This window comes from Acinonyx jubatus, chromosome A1 (assembly GCF_027475565.1).
Source record: "Acinonyx jubatus isolate Ajub_Pintada_27869175 chromosome A1, VMU_Ajub_asm_v1.0, whole genome shotgun sequence".
Taxonomy (NCBI): Eukaryota; Metazoa; Chordata; class Mammalia; order Carnivora; family Felidae; genus Acinonyx; species Acinonyx jubatus.
In genome coordinates, this window is record NC_069380.1 from 53225658 (window position 1) to 53250625 (window position 24968).

Here is a 24968-nt window from a genome sequence, read left to right on the forward strand (position 1 = left end):
GGACTACTAAAAAAAATATATATAAACTAAAAAAACTCATTCAAATGATATTTGGAGAGCACCTATTTTATGCTAGGCATGTGATAAGCACAAGAGACAGAAATTTTCATTTGTCTTTTTACTTTTATTTATTTATTTTTTTAAGGAGGCTCTGCACTGAAAGGGCTTGAACTCATGATCCTGAGATCAAAAGTCACACGCTGTACTCATTTCTGTCTTTAAAAACTTTACAATCAGTTCAGTAGAAGGATAGATGTGTAAATAAGGAAGAGCAGTAACATAGTACAGCTGCCCCCATAAATTGCCATGAAAGGAGGAAGTCAAATTTTCTTCCGCTAAATTCTTACTCTTGTAATTTATTCCACCTAAAATAATCAGCGGAGATTTCTAAAATGGCTACTTCTTCATACCTTTCCTTTCTTAGGAACCATGAGTATATCTTTACTCTCGATTGAATTCATTCATTCATTCATTTTTCATCAAATACTTATTGAGCACTTCCTACGTACCAGGTGCTGAGCTTGGCCCTGGAAACCCAGCTGTAAACCAAATAAAAAAATGTCTAATGGAGAGAAATAGTCCACAAGTAACCACACAAATAATTATATAGCTACCTTTGTATTATGTGCTATGAAAGAAGAAGACTTAATATGACAGCCAGTTACAAGGGAATGTTATTTAGATGAGGGATTAGAAGAAGCTTTCCTGGGAGGTGTCATTTTCACTAACTCTTTTTTTTTTTAACGTTTATTTATTTTTGAGACAGAGAGAGACAGAGCATGAACGGGGGGGGGGGGGGGGGGGAGGGCAGAGAGAGAGGGAGGCACAGAATCGGAAACAGGTTCCAGGCTCCGAGCCATCAGCACAGAGCCTGACGCGGGGCTCGAACTACTGACCGCGAGATCATGACCTGAGCCAAAGTTGGACGCTCAACCGATTGCGCCACCCAGGCGCCCCTTTCACTAACTCTTAAAGGAGGAGTAAGGGGCGCCTGGGTGGTGCAGTCGGTTGAGCGTCCGACTTCGGCTCAGGTCACGATCTCGCGGTCCGTGAGTTCTAGCCCCGCGTCAGGCTCTGTGCTGATGGCTCGGAGCCTGGAACCTGTTTCCGATTCTGTGCCTCCCTCTCTCTCTGCCCTTCCCCCGTTCATGCTCTGTCTCTCTCTGTCCCAAAAATGAATAAAAAACGTTGAAAAAAAATTAAAAAAAAAAAAAGGAGGAGTAAGAGTTTCCCAGGTGAATGGATGTAGGATGAGGGTTAAGCATAGAGAAGATTCCATGTAAAAGAAATACTATTTGTGAAAGATGTGTTGAGGGAAGAAAAGAAACTGATACTGGAAAAAGAGAGAAGGTGGACCTTGATGGCTGGGGTGTAAAGGGACAAAGGAACAGGTATCAGAGTGGAAAGAACCAGATCATTCAGAGTCTTGAAAAAACTGGAACTTTGTTCAAAGAGCAAAAGGAAGTCATCACATCTGTTTAAAAAGGGATCAAATGTTTAGAATACACTTTTGAAGGATCATTTTTACTCTCCATTGGAAAATGTTATGGAATGGCCAAAAATAGATTTTGGGAGACATGTTAGGACAAAATCCAGGTTCTCTAGTTTGACATTCAAATTTCTCAGAGTTGAGGCCAAATCTGTTTCCAGTCTTCGTTATCACTTCTCTCTTACATGAATGTGCATTTCAGCCAGACCCATCCATTCTCTCTCCCCTGAACAGGATTTGCTCACTCCTGATTTTTGGCTTTCCAGAACACCTCTTCACTACGTATTTTTTTCAAGAACCAGACAAAATTTCACCTGTCCTCAGTACCCTGGTTGAACATTGCTCATTTCTGTAAATATCTCAAATGGCTACAAGGTTGAAAATTTAAGATACCATGGATTGTAACAAACACCAATATTTTGAATCATGAATAAAGTGAATGTACTGCTGAAAAATTCATGACAAAATCTTAACATTAGAGTGCTGAGATATGTAAAGTGGTCATTTTAGTTTAGCATTGCTTTGAAATTTCTCCCATCTATTCATGTACTTATGGGTTTCTCCCTTTCTTAGGTTCTATAAAGCACTTAATTGTTTTTTCAAGAAAAGTTTGATCACAGTAGTTTGTCCAGGAACATGTTTTTTCCTTACCATTAAGTTTAAGGCCAATAGCACAATATTTAATATCCTTGCTTATTGGATACATGATAACTTTTCATTTCCATGCTGTTTCATGAAGACATTTTAAACAACAATTAAAATAGGGGTGTCTGGCTGATTCAGTTGGTAAAGCATGTGACTTTTGATCTTGGTGTTGGGAGTTTGACCCCCACATTGGGTGTAGAAATTACTTTAAAAAAAAAATCTTTCTTTGGGTCATCTGGGTGGCAGAGTTAAGCGTCTAACTCTTGATTTCAGTTCAGGTCATTATCTCATGGTTGGTGAGTTGAAGACCCACATTGGGCTTTGTGATGACAGTGCAGAGACTGCTTAGGATTCTCTCTCTCCCTCTCTCTGTGCCCCTCCCCCACTCTCACACATGATCTCTCTCTCTCTCTCAAAATAAATAAATTAATTAAAAAAACCTTAAAGGGGTGCCTGGGTGGCTCAGTTGGTTGAGCACCGGCTTCAGCTCAGGTCATGATCTCACGGTCCGTGAGTTCGAGCCCTGCATCGGGCTCTGTGCTGACAGCTCAGAGCCTGGAGCCTGTTTCGGATTCTGTGTCTCTTTCTCTCTCTGACCCTCCCCCATTCATGCTCTGTCTCTCTCTGTCTCAAAAATAAATAAACGTTAAAAAAAAAAATTAAAAAAAAAAACCTTAAAATGTGTAGAAGCAACAATGCATATTAACTCAATTGGAGTGGAATAATATGAATAGCAATGATCAAGGTTAAGCACTGCAAACAATGAATGATAAGTATGCCATGACTGCTGCCTAGCCAATGACAATTGTAAAACATCATTCATTGTGAGATGCATCCTGGTTTCAGAGATGTGTAAGTGAGAATACCAATGTTCACCTTAGAATTGAAGACCTATATTATATTTATACCATTCAATTGATACTTACATTTTACCATGTATTATTATTCATACCTTTTCTTTCTTAGCTCCAGTATACTTTTACTTTCCATTGAGTTCATTCATCTAGTCATCCACTCATCAAAAATCTTTATTGAGTATCTCCTATATGCCAGTGTTGGACTCTCCCCAAATGGACAACCATCACTAGCCCTACCACCCTTACCACCACCATCCCCACCCTGCCAAAACACACCTAAATCCATAGCATTGCCATAAATCCAATCATGAAGTTATTGATGTAAAGATACAGTACTTGGGACTATGAATGGATTCCTAAATTTCTTCTTCTGATTTTTTTTTTCTGATAGTGCTCTCAAATTAACATTGGATAAAACTGAAGTATATAAATCCATTGGCAAAGCTGTTTGTTTTAGTCGAAATGTTATGAGTCTATATATGCACACAAACGCATGAACACAGATATACGCACATACATGCATATACACATTCTCTGTGGAGAAATTATAGTCTATTGAACATATAACTACATTATTAGCCATACCTATTTAACGTTTCCCTGTTAACAGGTACTGTATTTAAAGGGAAGTATCTCATTTCACTGTCAGGCCCCTCATGAGGTGTGTATTATCACCCACTATTTGCAGGGAAGAAACAGCCCCACAGAGGTTAAACAACTTGCTCAAGATATATGGCCAATGTTCCTTCTATTAAGCCACTTTTAATATCTTATAGGTAGTTAATATCCAACAGTAACAGTTTCACACAATTTTTCTTTTCAGACTTTTCTCTTAATTATGTTATATGAAAACTTTCATTGCTTTACAAAGGGACTTACCTGTGGTTTTTTTGCAGTAGAACTTTGTTTTAAATGTATGCTTCAATTTGTCAACTACATAGGTGAGCAAGAAGAAAATAACATGGTAGTGCCTAGCAACAATCAAAGATAAGTCTATAAAGAAGGGGCTTCTGAAAAGATCTTTAATCTTAACAACACAACATCTTTCTTTTAACTAGAATATTATTTAAAATGATTGATAATCTACCTTTTTTCCAAGAGCTTTCAAATAGCTTAAGATAAAAGGTAGTATTCACACCACAAATTAATTAAAACTGGAGTAGGATAGCTAATAATTTCATTTACAGAATTATCCTAACATAAGGTTTTCATTTGGTATACTTTTTTGGTGACAAAGGGATCTTGTGAATTTTATGGGATAGTTAACTAAGTTTGCTACTTGAAACAAACTTATGTCCATTAAGAAATGTCAGAGGCAATTACAACATCAATAAATTCTAAAGATGTGCATCTCTTGAGTACATGTATATATACACATACATGTATATACATACATATTGATTAGAAGCTAATTATCAGGACCAAATCTTTTATAAAGAAATATTTGTGTGAAATTTATCAATCCATTGGGCTTCATGTCAATTCTTTTTTCTTCTTTTACATTTAAGAAAGAGTATCTTTCTCTTTCACACCTGGCTGTCTGTGGACTCCTTACCCACCACCTCAGTTTTAGAGATCCATTCAAGTTCTTTTACAGACATTACTCCCTCTGAGAAACTTTCCTGATCCCACATACCACACCCAAGATAGTTAATCACTCCCTCTACATATATATTTTAAGTCTGTTATCACATGTATTATGCTATATAGTAAATATTTGTTTATCCGTCCTGTAGACAAGTTCTAGGAGGGCAGGAGATACTGTCTTATATCTCTAGTATTTAACGTTGTGCCTGAGGTTAAAAAAAATTCAACTGAAATACAAAATAATAATAAATACTTCTTTAGTACTTACTTTGAACCAATCTCAAGGGTTAATATTTTACACATATCTCTTCAACCTTCACAAAAACCTTTGGGTCAAGAGTTACTATCTTCTCAGAGAAGGCTTAGGGAAGTTAAGTAACTTGCCTGTAGCTGCACAGCTAATAAGTAACAGAAGAGGGCATTTGCATAGAGACTTATCTCCAAAGCGCGTGAACTTAAAGTATTACAGAAAAGTAGGTATATTGGACATATATAGATATTTACAAATGTAGGGCATTTTTCCATTAGAAGAATTTCAGAGGCTTAGCACTCAGAATGGAAATTCCAAAGTTGTGGTCCCAGCAATCTCCCCAAGTCCTTTGACCTCACCCTCCCTCACACAGCTGACAGCTTTCCTTGCTGTGTCAGGATATAGTACATTTTCCTCTACTCCCCCAGCTTCCTCTATAGCAAGATTTCTGAAACTCAGCATTATTGGCAGTTAGGGCTAAATAATTCTTTGTGATAGAGGACTGTACTGGGCATAGTTAGTTGCTTATTGGCATCCTTGGCCTCTACCTCTACCAATAGTTCCCTAGTTCCCTCCCTTGCACCCCCAGTAGTGAAAAACATAAATATCTCTAGATCTTGCCAAATGTCCCTTCGGGGATCAAATTGCCTAGGAGAGCAAGTCGGTAATGCTACCAGTCATTTTCTGTGACTTAGAATCTAAATCCTAGATAATTAGCTTCCAAAGGGCTATGAACATCATTCTTAATCCACTAGTCCACAATCACAGACCTAGTGAATGCTTTCCTCTCCACTTACTGTAACATCGTTTATGCTGAAGATACACAATGAACATTAACTCAGTAACAAACGATTGCACCCTAGGCTTGTAGTTTTGATTGCTCAGGTGGCAGGGCAGATGATTACAATCAGGCCAATAGTCTGTAAAGGAATCCATTTCCAAAGTTTAAGCTTAAAGGTAGAGTGCTAGTGAATGAACTAAATCAATTAGGCTCTATCCTAATTGGGTAGGTGAGAATCCAGGTGATATCTAGACCTGATGCAGATGTTGACTGTATGGTTGCTCCTGCCTCCGGACAGTTCCTCACTAGCACAGTGACAGGTTGGAAACATACATCCCGTGGGATATCCTAGCCATTAGCTCAACAACATAGTGGGTACTAAATGTATCCCAAGGCTCTGTATGCCCTAAGGCTTGATGCATGCTAGGCCTCTTGGTTACTAGGTTTTATAATGTTCACAGTGACCATTAGATATGCATCCTTAAATGCTGTTCTGAACTTACAAAGATGACTTTCTAACAAGGGTCTCAGGAACAGTTTTCTGGTATGACCAGCTAGATATTATGACTACTTTGTGCTTACTTTCGAGCAGGAAAACCAGGTTTGGGCTACAAAGAGTTCACTGAGCCTGTTAAGAGCTTGGAGTAATGAGAGATTATAAATATGGTATTTACCAGAGCCCTGCTTGACTGTAAGCCCCACTGATGCAAGTCAATAAACCGGATGCTAGTTGGAGCACAAAACCATGTCAAAATGTGTAATTGTGTTGCCTTAAGTGCTAGAGATGGTCACCTAGGTTTGAAAGTCACATGAATCTGAGCAGCCTGGCCTCAGGTATTGTTTTTTGTTCCAAAGCTCAACCACTTCCCTTCACACTATGACGTATGCTCTTTTTTCCCCCTCTACTTGATTATCCTCAATTTGCTCTTAATAAGTAATTATCCTTTTCTAGGTACAAAAGCAAACTAAGATTATGAGCTAAGGGCAAGAGGTAAATTCCAGCAAAAACTGGAAGAACAAGAATTGATGAATTGTTTCGACTTTTTTCTTAGTTCTGTATCTTAAGAATGTATTTTTTTACCTTTTTTTTTTTAGGGAAAGGTTTTAGTGAATCATGAATCTTAAAATTAAGAATAAACATAGCAGGATATAGCTGCTTAACTATTAATCAAATATCTCTACATTTCATTTAGGATTTGGGATATGAGCATGGTGAACATAGTTTTATTTAATGAGTAACATTAATTCTGTTGCATCTCTCTTAGCAGAACTCTTTGGCTATTTTGGTAGCCATAACCATTACCGTTGCAAAGACCTGGAGACCAAATCCGCTATTGAGAATGCATCCATGCTTTTCCAATTTCTGTACTCTCACAGCACTTTGCTTGTGCCTTTGCTATGAAAGTCCTGTCTTGCATTAAAGTCACTAACACTCTCCTTTTGTATTGCATCAACTAGCTCTATGATTTGTAAAGTGTAGACATCCAAATGAATTGAAATGCCAAGTTATTTTGCTGCCTAAATTCCATTCCAAGTGGGTCCTTGTATTAAGCCAAATCATTTATTCTTCTCTGTACATTAGGATTGTTTTGAGAAAAAAGCTTCTTTCTAATCTCCTTTAATAGTTTATTTTTTTAAAGTTGCCAAATAAACCTGGCTTTTAAAAATTCTTTAGGTCGGGGCGCCTGGGTGGCTCAGTCCGTTAAGCGGCCGACTTCAGCTCAGGTCATGATCTCGCGGTCCGTGAGTTCAAGCCCCGCGTCGGGCTCTGTGCTGACAGCTCAGAGCCCGGAGCCTGTTTCAGATTCTGTGTCTCCCTCTCTCTGCCCCTCCCCCGTTCATGCTCTGTCTCTCTCTGTCTCAAAAATAAATAAACGTTAAAAAAAAAATTCTTTAGGTCAATCAGAATGCAGTTTTAGATAAAAATGTAAAACATTTTCTAGCCATAGATATTTCAATGCTAACCTTTTTTTGTTTGCTGTATTTCTATCCCCCCCCCCTTTTTTTTGACTCTAAGTGAATATTTCGAGTTTAATTTGACCAGAGATGCACTCTCATTAGTGGTGTTCACATTTGTCTCTCATTCACATGGTTGTCTCTCGTGTTGTACGGAGGGTGATGGTGTGGCAGCCAAATGAAATCCAAGTATAGGATGTATATAGTCTGACAGCTTTATCCTCCTAGGAATGACCAAACCAGTGATTAAATGTTCCAGATGTATAATCATTCTGATAATCAGTTGGTCCTTATTTTAAAATTTTGCTCTGGTCTTCTATCAGTGGAAACCCACCCACCCTTGGTAGGTCACAGAAAAATAAGGCAACTGTCTTAATTAGAATAGAAATTAACATAACTTTTACCTTAATGAATATTGAAAACCAATATTGATACAATATTGATGTAGCTAGTTCATGATACAGTATTGATATAACAAGTTAATGCCATATTTTTCTTTTTTAAAAATATTTATTTATTTTAGGGAGAGTGTGTGAGCAGGGGAGAGGGGCAGAGGGAAGAATCTCAAGCAGGCTCCATTTCATCCTGGCTTAGCATGGAGCCTGACGGGGTAGGGGGGCTTGATCCCAGGATTCAGATCATGACCTGAGCCAAAATCAAGAGTCAGACTCTCAAATAACTGAACCACCCAAGCGCTCCTCCCCCATTTTTATTTTTCTTTACTAAAACAGTGGGAAATATTCTGCACAAGATGACAAACTGTTCTTGATCTATAGTTTAATCAGTTTTCAAAGTTGAGACTTTTGCATCTGTATCTGGGTCCTTGGGCACACTTAAGAGAGGGAGGCAAATGGCCAATTGTGGGTATAAATGCTAGTGAAACTCTAAACCCATTAAACCTTTGAAGAGTTTGACCTATATGCTCAAGTTAATAAATTACATCAAAACCCATCAGTTACTTCACAACACTGTGCAAAGATCAAATTCATTTCTCTGGCATCATCAATATCTTAACTGATACATCCTGGAGGCAAATAATCCTGGAGACAAAGTGTATTGGAGAAAGAAGTTATGCGAAAAGTTTGGGTACTTGGTTTTGTCTTTCTTTCACCCACAATCCCCAGAGCCTGCTCCAACATGGCAGAAATTTGACAAGGCCTTAAAATCTCAGTGCACATAAATGAATGTTTAAAGTAACAACCAAAGTAACAACTGTCATCTTGTCATTCTTAAATGAATCTCAATAGAGAGAACATACAGGTTTCTTAAAAGAAAAAAAATTGAAAGGCAAGAAACCAGAAATATAGCTAAGATCTCCCTAACTGCTTAGCAGTCAGTTGACAGGTTTGCTGCATCATACTTTTAACCTCTCACAATATCAAAATAATGGCCGCTGGATTATAAACTCCTTATATTTATATAGGACTTTTCGCAAACTTTATAGAGATTAAGAACCTGGGGTGGTTATTCCTCCATATCAAGATGACCTACAACATTTAAAAACTCACTCACTCAAGTTACAGTACCAGCTGCTCTCAATCTGTTTAGATAGAAATTTAATTTTCCATATTCTGAAAATGAATTTTATACTGTTATATATTCTAAACATTTAACAGTTTCATTGGAAGCATCTTGAGGAATCCAGTTTTCCTGTTTATCTTTAAGTAGTTTTCATCAGGACTTAACATGTACTTATACAGTCTCTTCGAATTTCAGTTGGTTATCACTAGATTGTGCATTTAAGCTAGTGAATTATGCTTTATATCCACTCCATTAAAAAAAAAAGGGCGCTAAATTAAGAAGCAGTTCCTCGGGTCAGTAATTTTTCAAACTGTATATGACTAGTGGAGTGATTAAAAATGCAAATTCCTAGGCAATACTTTATGACTGAGTAACCATGAGGGAGGGGTCTTAATTTACTTTTTCAATAAACACCCAATTGTATCTGATGCGATGTGTCTGTAGAACACTTGGAAAGCTGCTTGCATGCTGAAGAAAAAATGACTCAATTTCTATTCCAAATAAATCCTATCAGCGCGTATGGCAGTTTTTGATGAGTAAAGCTAATTAGTCAAAGTTTTTGTGCTTTACAAATCCTGAAAACCATACAATGAACAAGAAACTCTGCCCAACTTTCAACGTTGTAATTTCTCTTAGACTATCAGGATTAAATCTAAGAGTATTAGAATTGCAACACTCAGAATCCCAAAGTTGAAGTTTAGAGTAAACCATTTCTAAATTAATTTAACCTAGTGTTTTCTGGAGAAAGTTCATAGGACTATGAAGGTCCTTACAGCAAGGTCTTGGTTTAGAAGGCTGCATATTTCCTTGAAAGCAGATTTTAAAAAACAAAACAAGACAGCCTGTACTATGATAAGACCTAAAGAGAAGCCTCAGAAACAGGACCCAAGATTAAACAGTGACAGGTAAATCATTTTCTAGACTTCCGGTGATTCTTGGCAGCAAGAGGTTTGCTTTGGAAGAAACAAAAAAAATCCTCATCCACAAAGTGACTAATTAATGAAGTGACATAATTATTGCCAAGTAAGAAAACCTAGTATTTCTTGAGATGGGCTATAGCAGCCTGCAGTGTATTTGCTACCAAAAGACAAATGCAAACACGGGGACTTCTTGCTGGGTCGCATCTTTTTCCCAAAGTACAATTTAACCAATTCTCTGGATAATTTGATTAAATAAGACAGGGCCTCTCAACTGGCTTCCTTGGACTTGAATTATGAGGCCTAGATTGGATGAAATTTCATGATATCCAACACCTGAATCAAAACAAGTTATGATTTCTGTCTTTCCTAACATAAGAAAGTTGTGGTATCATGGTGATAACCTTGAGTCTGAAACCAAGACGAAAAAATACAGCCATAATTGGCTAAGTGAAAAAAACATTTTTGCCTCAATTACAAGCATTGATCTGTGTATGCTGCATGCCTGACACAGAGGACATTCAATAAATGTTGAACTAAACTCATTTTTCTGGTCTTGAATTAGCCTCATGGCTATTCTTAATACTGAATTCTGTATATAAAGAAAAAAATCTAATTGTTAATCTTTTAGGGAAGTCTCCTGAATGAGTTTAAGATTTAAAAGAAAAAGAAAACAAGGAAAACAAAGGGAAGCCAACAAATCTGTAAAAGGCAAGAACAGTAACAACGATATGGCCAAAACAAGCACTCATGATTAATACAGGTGAGTCAAATGCTCGGTTATTTCCCTCCTGATTGCTAGAATTATCTCTGAAAAAAAAAATCACTGAATCTCGTCTTTGAAGAGTTTATAGATAAGTGAAACTATTTCATGGAAATGCTAACCTTAACATAAAATGTGGTCTCTTTCACTTCAAAAAACAAAAACAAAGCAAAGGTAAAATAAGACAAAACAGCTCAGTTTAATTTCAAACGTTAATATATTTTCTATTTTATATTGAACATATGCATCTGTAACCCCTCATTTGCAGCAACTATCACATCCTCATAAAAGGGGCAAAATTTGTAAGATGCCTCTTAAAATAAATATTCTTTTTTATAAAATAATAAAACTTCAAATAAATATTCTTTACACTAAACAATATGTTGAAAAAATTAGAAAATAAAGGTTGAATTTTACTGTAACTGTACAATATACATGAAGTCCAAAGGGAAATCAGAGTCTTACAATAAAGGCTTTTCTGTAAGGCAAAATACAATCTAAAAACATACTGATTGATTCACATTCTTCCGAATGTACAACATATTAGTATAATATTTTGTGACTGTGCCATATAGCATGACACAACGTGTTTTTCACAGTTGCAAATATTATTGTATATACAAAAATATAGCACATTATCTCTGGAGAAAACAATGGGAAAAAAAAAGTCATCTGCTAATTTACAAATTTTGCAAGTACTATTCACAAACAAAAACTTTGCCTGGGAGTGTCTGTTGTTTTAGCTTATGCAACACGTGGGTCCCCAAGTTCTGTATCCCATACCTTGAGCTCCATTAGCTGAGTTCTAACAAGCGTATCAGTTAAAACGGCACATGGACAAAAAGCATTTCACTGCAAACAGCGAAGGCTATCCCAACCCTCTATTAACAGTGCCAAGATTCTAACTGTTTAGTTGGTTGCATATGCGTTAAAAAAAAAAACAAACAACAAAAAAAGACAATCCTTATTACTGTCATATTCCTGATTAATGGTGCTATGTTGGTTTTTCAAAGTTCCTGGGTGGGACAGTGGGAACTTTGCAGCAAACCGTGTTTGAGTTTTTACAGCGGCATCCAGGCCGGTTAACCCGGTCATAACACCCCTGGCACAATTTAAGGCAACCCTTGGCTGGAAGGTAACACCATAAACAAGGCAAAAAGAGGGACATGACGCCCATGGCAGACCAGCGTGTACAACAGTGAGACTGGCTGCAAGAACACGGGTTGTCCGCACAGTTATCCTCGTCATCATTAGAACAGTGATAGAAGAGACCTTTCACACAGCACACGCAAGTCCCATAGTCAATCACGTTTTGGGCTGAGCAAAGGCACTGCTTGTCGCAGATCCAGTCTGATGGCAGAGGCCTAGGATAGGTGCACTCCTTACACTTGCACTTGCCACAGTCCTCACACCTGTAGGCGTGCAGGCCCAAATCTTCCTTGCTCAGTGGCTTAAGCTCACCTGGCTTGAGCTCCGATTTGGGCTGCACGCGGATTATCCCATCAGCGACGGGTCCCGAGGAGAAAGATGGTCCCAACAGTCTCTGTTCAGAGGAACTGCTGCTGGTACTTGTCCTCGTACTGCTCCGAGACCCCGAACTGACTGTGCTGATGGATCTGGACAAAGAGGCTCGTGCGGAAGAATGGACCTGTGGGTGCTGGAGCCTGGGGGGCTGGCGGTGCTCGGGCAGACCATGGAGCCTCTCGTGTTTGTGCTGAGTGGAGGGGCGAGGAGCAGGCTTGAGCCCAGGTCTCGGGACCACAGTAGGCCCCTCTGTGTACTCATTGGTGTTTCGGATGGCTCTGATCTGATCCAGAGACAACACGTGTACCTGCTGGGTGAGGGCATCTCTGGGGTCGGGCTCCCCGCGCTGCCTGCCACCGTCACGGGGTGTCTGCAGCAAGGACTGCGACCCGCTGCCACTCTGAGCTCTGGCCTCCATCAGGTCTTGGAAGTGTGGTCACTCCAGCGGGCTTAGAACACATCTGAATTCCTGCGGAAACCAAGAGGAAAGAGCTGGTTTACACTCCAGGATACTTCCCACTCTCCGCCTACCTGGATTAACTCTTGGCTTTCCACTCCCCTAGAGAAACAGGATTTGAAATGGAGTGGCTATGGAGGCTACCAGAATAGCCATATGACCAATACCATATCAAAAAGTGCAGGTTATGGAAGGATTAGACAATTCTCTAATCCTGTGTTGTGTAGTTACACAAAGCTGATCTTTGTTTCAATCACACAGGTAACGATTCCTTATTCAAATGAACATAAAATTGCAAGGTTCAGGCTCAAAGTAAAGATTGCAAGAAACTAACGTTAGACCATAACATTGCCGCCGACATACATGAAAGTTGAATACTTTTTCAAAATTGGAAATAGGTTTTTAAGTTTGTTGTGGTCATTTTTGCCTTAAACATCAATAAATGCAGCCTAGAAATTCTTTCTTGGTTCTTATTTTGTCTGTGTTTACATCAGATACCTTTAACTATGACTTATCCAGTATTCAGGAACTTTTTAGAATACCGTAGAATGAATGTGACTTGCAAAAAAGAAAATAGTCACCCCCCAAGGAAGTTACAAATTTTACAACAGTCATGCATTATTAAGTATACAGTAGCAAAAGTTATAAATTAAAAACAAATCCATTCAAATCCTATTAAGCGCCAGCAACACAAGAAAGCAAACTTACACAATCATCCACCAGCAGCCGAATTTATTTTCAACTTCTCAACAACTTGAGGATCAAATATTTTACAGCCTGATAGCCTAGGAGAACATCTTAAATTCTGTAGCATACAGATTGTTCTGTTTTAGAAATAAATTATGTCAAAAATCTTAATGGCTTTGCCCGTTTCCAAAACCTTAATAGCTCAGGACATAAACCGACTAGTGATAACAGGAAGTGTTTCAAAAATTGGTGTCACGTCTCAAATCTATCATTCTGACAAGTAATTGCAATCCCTCTGTATATTTCAAAACTATCATCCCCTCTGGCAAGTCTACAATGAACAAAAACGGGCAAAAGTGGACCTTCATCCACTCTCCGATTTTTATAGAAGAGAGACGCAGGCAGGTGACACACGCCTCCCAACTCGGAACAAGGCAGAGCTGGAAACCGGATCTCACTTCCAACAGAAAGGCAGACAAGACAACGTTGATCTTTGCTTTCACTCCGTTTTATCGGCTCTATCGGCGTCCCAACACCGTCCCCAGCAGGTGGGACTCAGTCGGAGCCCCGGGGGACTTTTCTCCGGGGAGACTGACGCAGCCCAGGGGCTAAACTGCCCTCCCCCTGCACACAATCCGAAGACTGCCAAGCAGGAGAGGGCGGGGGGGGGGGGGGGGGTGCCGGCGCCTCCCTAGGGGACGTGCCTTGAAACGCTGGAGCACACTTCCCCCTCCCGACCTACGGGCTAAAATATACCCCGCCCCAGAGCACTGGAGAGAGCCACTCCGCCCCCAGGCAGGGGTCACGCAGCCCACCGCAGGGCGTTCTGGCTAAGGCCCTTGAGTGTCGGACACAGGTTTCGAGCCCTGCCGCCGAAAGCCCTGACTTACCCGCTGCCCGGACAGGTCTAACCCACGTACACTGGGCAACTCCACCACGCACTGACCGAAGGGACATTGCCTGCGATCCGCACACCCATCTCCTTTTGGGTGGAGAGAAAAAGTGAAAGGAAAATTGCTTTATAAAAGAAGGGCAAGTCCCAGGGCCTCACTGAACAAACCGGGTCTGCAGGACGCAGATCCCTGGTCTGGAAACTTTCGCGCAGATTTGCTTGCAGTTTTAGCATCTTTGATAGGGGGGTTGGGAGGGATTTTTTTTTTTTTAACAAAAATGACTGCTGCCCATTTCTGGCCTCCTTCGCAGCGCACGCCACCCACCCCCCACTCCCCACTCCGAAAGTGCTTAGAAACCCCCATGAAGAACTGTGTGTGATCAGACTAAGGATTAAGGGGAAAGGACTTCAGCACAAGGGTGGGGCACGCACAGAAATGGCTTTGTAAAAACGCACAAGATCCCGAATTCAAAGCAGCAGCAGCGACTAAAAAGTAAATCAGCCTTTCAAAGTAAATAAAACTATCCTCTTTGGGTACCTATTTTCAGGTAATGGAAAACGATCGCGACCGCTTGATGACTTTCTTCCTGTGCTAGGTCAGCCCAATCTTCCAAAAATAAAAAAAGCGTGACCCAGGCCGACCACAGAGAACGGAAAAAAGAAAGAGCTGCCACTTCCGAAGCGTAGCCCCGGCGTCCGGCAGGGCGACGTTCCCACCCGCACCCGGCTAGCCTCGGTGCCGGGCACCCTGCCCAGTTTTCACTCGCGGGGTCTCGCTGCCCCCGTGAGGCGAGCGACCCGACCCGCGAGTCCCCGGTCCCGCTGGCGCCCCTGCCTCGGGACAGCCTCACCCAGGACCTGCCTTCCCCGGAGCGGAACAGGTTAGAAATGCGGGCGCCTACAACGGGGACCTGGAAAACACAAAGTGTTCCTCCTCCCTCTCCCGCTCTCAGCGCCGAATTCGCGGTCAATGTAGGGCCAGCAGCCGACTCGCGACGAGCGGTCCGCCACCCCAACCCCCCAGAGCGCGGGCGCGTGGGGTCCTGGGGCTGGGGACACCGTACCCGGCGCGCACTGCTGCCCCCGCCAAGGCAGGCCGAGCCTGGGGCGAGGCAGTTCCACAGGCAGCTCCCTGGATCCCCCCTGGGAACCTGCGGGGTTAGAGAAAGGGAGGCCTGAGGAAAGACAGACCCCACTCCCGGTCCGACTGCATCTACTCCATGTTGCCCACAACGCGCCGGCCACGGCGCCAGGAGGGTAAGAGCCAAACGTGCCTCACCGTGATCGCGGCTTTGCACCAACCCCTCTCCGTTGGATTCTCTTCTTCCAAGCGATGTGCAAATAAAATCCAGCCCCGATGCAAACTTTTCCCCCTTCTTCCTAACTCTGCTTCAGTCCAAGTTCCGAGCGATCGGCGGGAGGAAAAAAGGCGAGGAAAATCCCGAGCCAAGTCCCCAGCCGATGAACACTCCGGGGTTCGGGGCTGGGGGCGACCCCCCTTCTAGAAACGCACGCGGAGTATTTCCTTTTTCTCAATGAACTGGAGGCCGAAGCGCCAACGGCGAGTCTCCTTTCCTGGCAGATGAGCGAAGGAGAAAAAGAAAACGGCCTTACACAGAATCTAAGGCCAGATGGCCAAGTCGTGCGGCCACCGCCGCGTCGGAGCGGAGGTGGCGCGGGGGCGCGGGCCGGGCCGGGCGGGCGCGGGGGCCTGGGCGCTGCGCGCTCCGCCGGCCCCTCTCCTCCGCTCGCGCTGCGCCGCGCGGCTCTCGGCGGTGCAGACTGGGCGTTGTGGAGGCGCGGCGGAGAGGCCGAGGCGGGGGCGGTGGGTGCGGAGGAGGAGGTGTAGGAGGAGGAGGAGGGTCTGGGGCCCGGCCGGGGGGGCTCGCCGTTGGCCTGCGCCCTCGCCTTTCCGGAGGAGGCAGGGAGCTCTGCGGCGGCCGCGGCAGCAGTAAATGGCGTCATGTGGATCCGAGGCGGAACAGAGCAGTTGTTGTCCCAGAGGATATATCGCATCCGGTCCCAGCTCATTGGCTCCGCGGGGCTACATTCACTCACACTTCAGCGCCCGCCAGCGCTCCGAGCCGCAGGAGGCATTCAAAAGGGCAACCGCGCCGCCCCGCGCGTCCCCGGGCCGGTCCTGCAGCCCGGGCGCCGTCACGCGGGACGCCCGCGGGGCCGGGCTGGGCACGGCGGGGTCAGTTTATCTAGTTTCAAGGAAACACTGACCTTAAGGTTCCCCAGAGGCCATGAGGACGAGCTTTAGGCTCGGACTGACTTATGGAACTTTCTCCTTGCCATTAGGAAAAAAGGGAATGAACATTTAAAACTAATCCGGGCCACGCAGTGTTAGCATTAAAACAAGTTGCAGGTTTTAAGAGTTTATTCGGAATCCATTTCAAGCCCACTTCTCCCCTTTTCTGTTCCCCCTCGAGGGGGCGACGGGGAGAGGAGAGGGGGGAGGGGACGGGGAGCGGGAAGTGAGGTGGGAGGGCTATTGGTTTATTCTTTGTCTTCTGGATTAACCCGATTATACACCAGGCACCAGCACAAACCGCCTCCCCCACCTCACAGCCCTGTAGGAGAGGAACGGAATGCAGATTCGGGTTTCAAGTACTTTATGCTCTGGCCGATATTTGCTTTTAATTGTGTCGCTCTGTAGTTTTTGTTTTAATATTAGATTTTTTTTCAAGAATTAGCTATAGATGGAGGCTTTTTGAAGATCTTTCTGTTTTGTTTGACGCAGTAGGTGAAGGAAATTCTACAGTCTATGCCTTTTAAAAATTATTTAATTCAATAACATACAGGATAACTCAAGGTCGACATGACGGGCTTCTGAAACGGGAGGGGGCTCACTGTTCCACTGCAGATTTCCTTCACTCAACGAGAAGTCATCATTTCCGACTCCTCTTTGTCACCTAGAACGTATCCCAAAAAGATCCTATTGTACATTTTGAAGGTGGTCTGTATTTTCCCATTTAAAAAAGTAGAAACATAAAGATAGAAAACGCGTAGATAACCATTGCTCTAACTGCCGTTCATTTACTAAGAAACGTGCTTGCACGTGGGAGCACCGGTGGGAAATTACCGCCACCCCCCCAGACACTCCTGTTACTGGATTCTAATAATTTACAGAATGTTTTTACTTTACAGGGAAGTACGGTTAAATCTCCCGAATAGCACCTGCCCCCGTGAGGGGTTAGAATTCTTGAAATAATGCTAGGAAAACGTGGTGCTTGATTCCCCGGGTCCCGCTCCAGCTCACATCCGTTCGTAGCTACCCTGGCACTTGCTGCCTTCTCCCGAGCTCTAGCTCTAGAATGTCCCGGGCGCGCTCCCCACTGCGCTGCGCTCTCGCCCTCATTCTCCATGTTTCTCTAGGGCTCTCCCCACTTGTCCCGGGTTTGGAACAAGAGATGGCAGGGGAAGTGGCATACATTATTTCCGGGTGCTGGCCTACGTTACCCCCACCCCACCCCTCGGTGAGTGTGGACAAGGTTAGGTCGGCCCGCTCCGCTGTGTCCCTGAGGCTAAGGGCAGGAGAGAGTCGGGTCTTCCCAGCCCTGGCTGTTCGTCCAACGCCCAAGTCCTTTGAGCCTCCGGGTGAACTTAGGCGCCGCTGCGTTTACAGCCTATCCAGCCACCAGGGGGCGCCCAACCGGCGCAGGGCTGGGGCTATATTCTTCCCCGGCACTGGACTAGGGCAGGAGAGGGAGATTGCCGTCCAAAATGTATATCCTGTAGTCTGGTTCAAAATGAATAAAATTCAGATAGCCTTCTCTACCATCTCCTCGGACACATTCCGTTTGGAATACGAGATGAGGTACCAAGGTTCGGAAGAGCTCCAGCTTTTATCAATGAGAAGAAGGAATTGGGGGCCAAAGGCAAGTTGTGCAAGGCTAGTGGGGTACTCGTTCCCGTGTGAGGGCAGCAAGTCTCTGGCAGAACAGGTGGAAGATACGCCTTCTCTTAGTCTTCTCAAATCCCTGCACCCAATGACTGCTCTTTAGGAGACCCTTGTGCCCGTGTTATTCTCCCAGCACTATAGGAACTTTTTGAAGACACACTGTTCTGGATCAAAGCATAAAATGGAATTTAAATTAGGAGCTTCCAGCTGGTCAGAGTACCTTATATTTTTATTGAGTCAATAGAGAAGAATCTAGGAATTTATATTTCTCTTTCATGAGCTATAAAGAATCCCATGTTATCTAGCTCTCCCATCCTTCCCCCACAGCATTTAACTGGGAAAACATTTAACCTATAACTTAAGCACAGAGTAAAAACAAGAACCTGGTGGATTCTTTCTAACTTACTCTTTATTATTTTATTTAGTGAAATTATTATTCTTTTTAGATGTAATGTATAGAACAATATATTGTGTCCCCAAAATTTGCTTGGTGAATTATAACCCCAGAGAGGAATTATGTTTATGTGTATGCATGTGCATGTGTGCATATATATACACACACACACACACACATACAGAATGCAATGTTGGGTGCAGCTCTTGTAAAGTATCCCCAAATTAATTCTCACATTGCATTCCAAAGTTATAACTGGGATTACTTTTGGAAGATATTTCAGAATTACAAAAGAATGTTAATGTAAAATTTCACAGTGAAGCCCATTTTCAAAGGTGTTGTGCAAAGTTCCAGAGAAGCAACCCTGATGCATGAACAGGTGTTGCCATTTTCCTAATGTTGAAAAAAACTGAATCCATGGAAACACTTGCTGCACCAAAAGTCACTTCTAAGTTCTCAGGTTGCACCAAGTAACATGCTTTCTTAGTCCTAGCTATTGAACAGGATTGTGTGACATACATTTGGAATCTCATCTCTGCATTCATTTTATTTTCTGTATTCGTTTGGATTTACTTCATTTTATAAGTATAATTGTCCTCAATACCTTTTTTTTCTAGATGAGGCATTGTATAAACCTTTGTGAATTTTGCCTCCAAGTTTTAGTCGAAGGCATCAATAGGGACAGTGTAGACATGCTTCTTTACCAGTAGGTTTGCTGGCTGAGTTAAGTCAGTATTTTCAAGGTTGTATTTACTCATCTAAGCTTCTGATTTATGTTGTAGTAATGGGAAAATGTAGCTTTAAAACAACTCTACTTCCAGTGTCTTTGTGAAATTGAACAAACCACTTGGCCTTACTGGCTTCAGACCCAGTTTTGATGCCTACAGGGAAATTCTGCAGTGATATGATATGTGAGAGAAAGAAAAATTAATAGGTACTGACTATTTGGTTGTTTTGTTAGTTTTATAATCAAGGCAATTTATTTATATATTCACAATTAAAACTGGCCTGGAACACAATACTGTATACTGCTTCCAAGGGAAACTATTTAGGTCTTTCTCCTCACATCCCAAATGCAATAGAAAACTTAATTTATGCATGGTCTCTACTAGGAGGGACCTTCCTAAATTCAAGGGCTTTGCCATCATGGACCTTTTAAAGATTTGGTGGCCATGATTGTGGTCATTCAATTTTTGAATTGCTTTGATTTTCCAAATTCCATTGATACTGCCTCTAGGAGAGATTGGGAGTGACTACACTAAAAGATGCCAAGGAATTCAAAATAGACCAGGAGAGTTCTTATCTATATAGCCTGGAGAACTGGAAACAGTTTATCTCTGCATCTAACCTTCTTTGATGATGTCCTTTATCCGTAACCAAACTGGGAGAAAGATCTGGAGTGGTTAAGAGGGTGGTCTTGATGAGTTGACTTTGAACTGGAGGCTCCCGGGAGTCTTGTCTTTTTCAGAGACCTTATATCCAACCTGAATCCACCTAGTGGTTTCTACTGGTAAATCAATCTTCCAGCTATGACCATGCAAGTTATTACTACAATGTATGCAAAGTCAGATGTGGACTGAAGTTCTCTAACAAGGCAAAACAGAATCTCTTTGCTGGCCAACATGATTTTCTCATTATATTTTTAATACAGTATATTTGTCCCTTGACCTGAAGATTAAGCCTTTTCCTTTGTAGGACTGATATGTGCAAAGAAACTCTAATCAGTGTAAACACTGCATTGTTGCTTTGCCTTTACTCTAATAGCCTGAGGTTTATTTGTTTTTCTGTTTGTTTTTAACATTTGATCCACTTTGTTCTGCAATCTTTTTATCAATGCTAAAGCTTCATATAAGTGAAAATCATACATTAAAATGAGTATTTGGATATTACTGGCCAAGCTTAGTAGCAGTAGGAAGATTTTAGCCTCTGAATAAATAAGAGATTTGGGTTTTATATTTTTCATTATGAGGACACTTGATCAAAAGAGCATAGAAAGTTCAACTTGTTTTCTAAGGAAGATGTAGTCAAACAGATTCCACTAAAGTCATTCTTATGGACCAGATGCCACAATATTGAGGATGCCAGCAAGCCCTGACTTAATTTCAGTTAACAACTCAAATCTAAAAATGTTTAATTTGGTAAATGGAGTAAGAGTGCATGCAAATTTAATTTGTTTGCTTCTTTGGACAGGAAGTGTTTTGAAGCTACAGGGAGTTGTGAATCATTTGAGGATATTATGGTGTTTATATAAAACTGCTTTGCTCATGTATTTATTTATTTATTTATTTATTTATTTATTTATTTATTTATTTTTGAGAAGGGGGAGGGGCAGAAAGAAAAAGAGAGACAGAGAATTCCAAGCAGGCTCCGTGCTGCCAGCACAGAATCCTCCACACTCAGAGCTCGAACCTACATATTGTGAGATCATGACCTGAGCCTAAATCAAGAGTCAGATGCTTAACTGACTGAGCCACCCAGATGCCCCTAAAACAGCTTTCCTGTACACACTCTGTGTTGAGTATGACTCTTCAAAAGGATAGACTATCCCAGGTATCTTGGGAGTGTATATAAGAGCTGCCATATACTTCTTTGTTAGGGGCCTGAAACTACAATAGAAAGATTCTTCACCCTCTCAATCTTAAAAAAAAGAAAACACACACTCTGATCTTTGTAAACATTAGACGCTCAGTAGTGCTTTTCAGTTAACGAATGAAATTAATGAGTATAATTAATATAAGCAAATATTTTTTCTTAGTTTGGTAAGTTTTTTTGAATTTTTTTAGAGATTTTTTTTTTCTTAGAGCGAGAGAGCGAGAGAAAGAGAAGGCACGAGCAAGGGAGAGGGACAGAGGGAGAGAGAAGAAGAATCCCAAGCAGTCTCCAGGCTCAGTGCAGAGCCCAACACACGGCTTGAACTCACCACACTGGGATCCTGTCCTGAGCCAAAATTGAGAGTAGGTCCCTCAACTGACCTAACCATCCAAGCTCCCTGAAATTTTTAATGACAGAATTTAAGAGTCATTCCTCTAGCCTGGACATTATCATGGAAGTGAATGGAACATGTTTGTTAACACCATGATTTTCAATCACTGAAATAGCAAATATTATAAAATTAAAAAATAAATTCTGGGGTGCCTGGGTGGCTCAGTCAGTTTAAGTGTCCAACTTCAGTTCAGGTCATCTAGTAGTTCATGAGCTCGAGCCCCAAGGGGCTCTGTGCTGACAGCTCAGAGCCTGGAGCCTGCTTCAGATTCTGTGTCTCCCTCTCTCACTGCCCCTCCCCTTTTCTCTCTCTGTATCTCTGTCTCTCTCAAAAATAAATAAACATGAAAATAAATAAATAAATCCCTATGGAAGTTTTGTGTAATAAGAAGGAAGCCTGTAGAGAACACCTATTCTTTTTTTTTTTTTAAGTTTATTTATTTTGAGAGAGAGAGAAAGTGTGCAAGTGTGGAAGGAGTAGAGACAGACAGAGAGAGAGAGAGAGAGAAAGAGAGAGAGAGAATCTTAAGCAGGCTCTGTGCCATCAACACAGAGCCCGTCATGACATGAGAGGAAATCAAGAGTTGGATGTTTAACCAACTGAGCCATCCAGGCGCCCCAACACCTATTCTTAAAGTATATAATAAAGCAGTTAATAAACAGGCTGGTGATGGGTGGCTAGAGAATATAGCTAAAAGTAAACCCTTGTGAATTTCTTACTTTGAAAAGTACATTTGGCAAAAATATGACCATATTAATAATTAAAATTAAGTACTAATCTGTAGTGTCAAATTAAGAAGTTAGCACTGGGGCACCTGACTGGCTTTAGTCAGAAGGGCATGTGACTCTTGATCTTGGCGTCCTCAGTTTGAGCCCCATGTTGGGTGTAGAGATTACTCAACAATAAACAAACAAACAAACTTGGAGGAAGAAAGGAGTTAGCACTTGTTAACTTTCAAGAACTTATTTTATACACAGTTGCAAGAAAGCCACCAAATAGTGAACAATTTTGACTTTCATGTTCTATATGAGAATCTCCTTGCCATTTTGCTAAATATTCGTCTCACCCTAGTTTGACATCATGCAGAGACAAAGTTGCATTATACCCTAAAAGATACTAAAGTCATGCATTTGAAAAATGAGAAATTAGGGCTTCAAAATTATTATTCCTTGTCTTTTTTTTAAATTTTTTAATTTTAGCTGTAATTGCTAAAAGAAAATGATACTGAAGGTAGGATTCTCAAATGTCCTAATAGGTTTTGGGAGTTCAAGACCTGGATTTAGATTTGGTCTCAGTCACGTTGGGCAATGCGATCCCCTAATTCTTAAATTCCACCCTGGCTTCTCATTACTCCTAGGATAAAGATGCAAGTCCTTAACCCAACTTCAAGGTCCTACCATCCAGCCAGCCCCTTTCCCATCCCAGCATCCTGTTACACCGCATTCCTCTGTTGTCTGCCCTATGGCTATAACTACTACCTTTTGGGTGCTCAAAGTACATCTCTCCTGCAACGGGGCCTTTGTATATGCTATTCCCCCATTCACTTTTCTGGCCTTTCCCATATTAATGCCTACTAATCTTTCACCTAGCAGTTACCTTGTTCTCAGGGAAGCTTTTCTGACCTCTCCGAATAGGTCAGATCTCCCTTTTTCCTCTCCTGACCTTCTCTGCTACAAGCATATGTGTGATTAGGTAATCAATTAGTAACTGTCCCCTTCACTGTATTTTAAGCTCCATGAGGTCAGGAATCCAAGTTAGATTTTTGCCTACCGTTTTACCCACAGCACTGAAGGGCCTGGCACAAATAAGGAACTCAAACATTATTTTTAAATGCAATGAATGAATGAATAAAGAATGAATGAGGTAATAAACCTTAGCTCCCATTTGTAAAGGGGTTGCTATAAGGATGGGATGATATAAAGCCTACCATATGGGGAGCTCTCAGTGGGCCACCATGATAATTTCAATTAACTTGGGCTAGGTGGTTTATTTGATGAAATTAGCTGTTTTGCCTTGACATTTTAAAAAAAGTTTTTTAAAATCACTAAGCACAATTTGCTTTACTTTATGTATCCTATTTGCACTTACATGGAAATAAGAACCCAGGTTTAGAACAAGTTTTAATGACTGTATTTAGCTATATTCAGCTATTAATATTTCTATAGAAGCTTTAAGCTTACATTGATTTTTTGTTGTTGTTGTTTTTGTTTTGTTTTCATTATGATCTCCTCAGAGTAGATAAAGTACTTTAGGGACAAAGGGACCTATTTAAGCTGATGTGGTTGTTTCAGACTGGGATGTATATTCATGGAATTCCTTGTTCAAGAAATCTGCAAGCTAGAGAAGTGTGAGTTCCCTCTTATTTGAGAGTGACTTCAGCATTTGGGCTCTTGTCCCACACTGAATTTCACTGTATATTTTGGGGATGGAGCCTTGTGTCTGAAATGGTATTGAAGCCCCATCTCTTGTTGGGTGGAAGATGTATGTTCACTTACATTAAATGTTGTCTGCAGAGATATTTGTTGTATATTAGAATGCTCTATTTCACTGTCCTAAATTCCTTAGATTATTGTGACTGTGTAAAGGTGAATTTGCATATGACTCAGAATAATAACAGTCAAATGCAATTCTTAGGTTGAGAGTCTTGCGCTGTGTAAGGAGTCCTATTCTACAGCATTTTGGGAAATCAAGTAGATATCAAGTGCTCTCTCTTATTTAATATCAGCAAGTACGTATCAAGTCCTCTTATTTAGTATCAATGTGGTGTGGCCTTCTAGAAGCAGAATTCCTGTCTTCATGGCCTAGGCCTGGGGAGCTGCTGGCTCTATGACTTTGATCAATGGATGTGAGATGAGCATTACCTACTTTCTTAGAGCAAATCTAATGAGGAGATGAGGCAAATAGCCATGAAGGTACCAGAAAGCCATTTGAGGGAATCTACTAAGCCAATTTTCAGCTGGTTGCTACTGATGCTTGCGGGTATATTGGGCCAATAGAGGTAATGCTTAACAAGGCTCATGAAGGAGGCAGTCTCTGAACAAGACAGTTGGCTAGTTGATTTCTTTGGTCCCCAGTTTACAGGTCTGGCATTTGTTTTCATTTGTTTGTTTGTTTGGTTGGTTGGCAGTACAAATTTTAAGTGTTTTGTTAAAGAATTTAACATTTCTCTGAATATATACAGAGAGTGTGGGTGAAAAAGGCCCTTATGTTTGTACGGGGCGCCTGGGTGGCTCAGTCAGTTAAGTATCTGACTCTTGATCCCAGCTCAGGTCATGATTTCAGTTTGTGAGATTGAGCCCCATGTTGGGCTCTGCAGCCCAACTGACAGCATGGAACCTGCTTGGAATTCTCTCTCTCC

The 24968-nt window shown here is 41.6% G+C and overlaps 1 protein-coding gene and 1 long non-coding RNA gene across 2 annotated transcripts in view; one reads left to right on the forward strand and one right to left on the reverse strand.

Annotated features, from left to right (window-relative positions):
- LOC128314470 (uncharacterized) overlaps positions 1-10971 on the forward strand; it is a 54561-nt gene extending 43590 nt beyond the window's left edge. The window contains exon 3 of the long non-coding RNA XR_008296154.1: positions 10635-10971. This is a non-coding gene — a long non-coding RNA (uncharacterized LOC128314470). The remainder of the gene's footprint in view (positions 1-10634) is intronic.
- Positions 10947-15662, reverse strand: SPRY2 (sprouty RTK signaling antagonist 2). Its single transcript, XM_053216988.1, has 3 exons — positions 15606-15662; positions 14325-14416; positions 10947-12759 (listed from the first exon to the last, which is right to left on the reverse strand). Exon 3 carries the CDS (start codon positions 12706-12708, stop codon positions 11761-11763), a length of 948 nt encoding a protein of 315 aa, XP_053072963.1. The 5' UTR covers positions 12709-12759; positions 14325-14416; positions 15606-15662; the 3' UTR covers positions 10947-11760.
- Positions 15663-24968: the final 9306 nt, after the last annotated feature.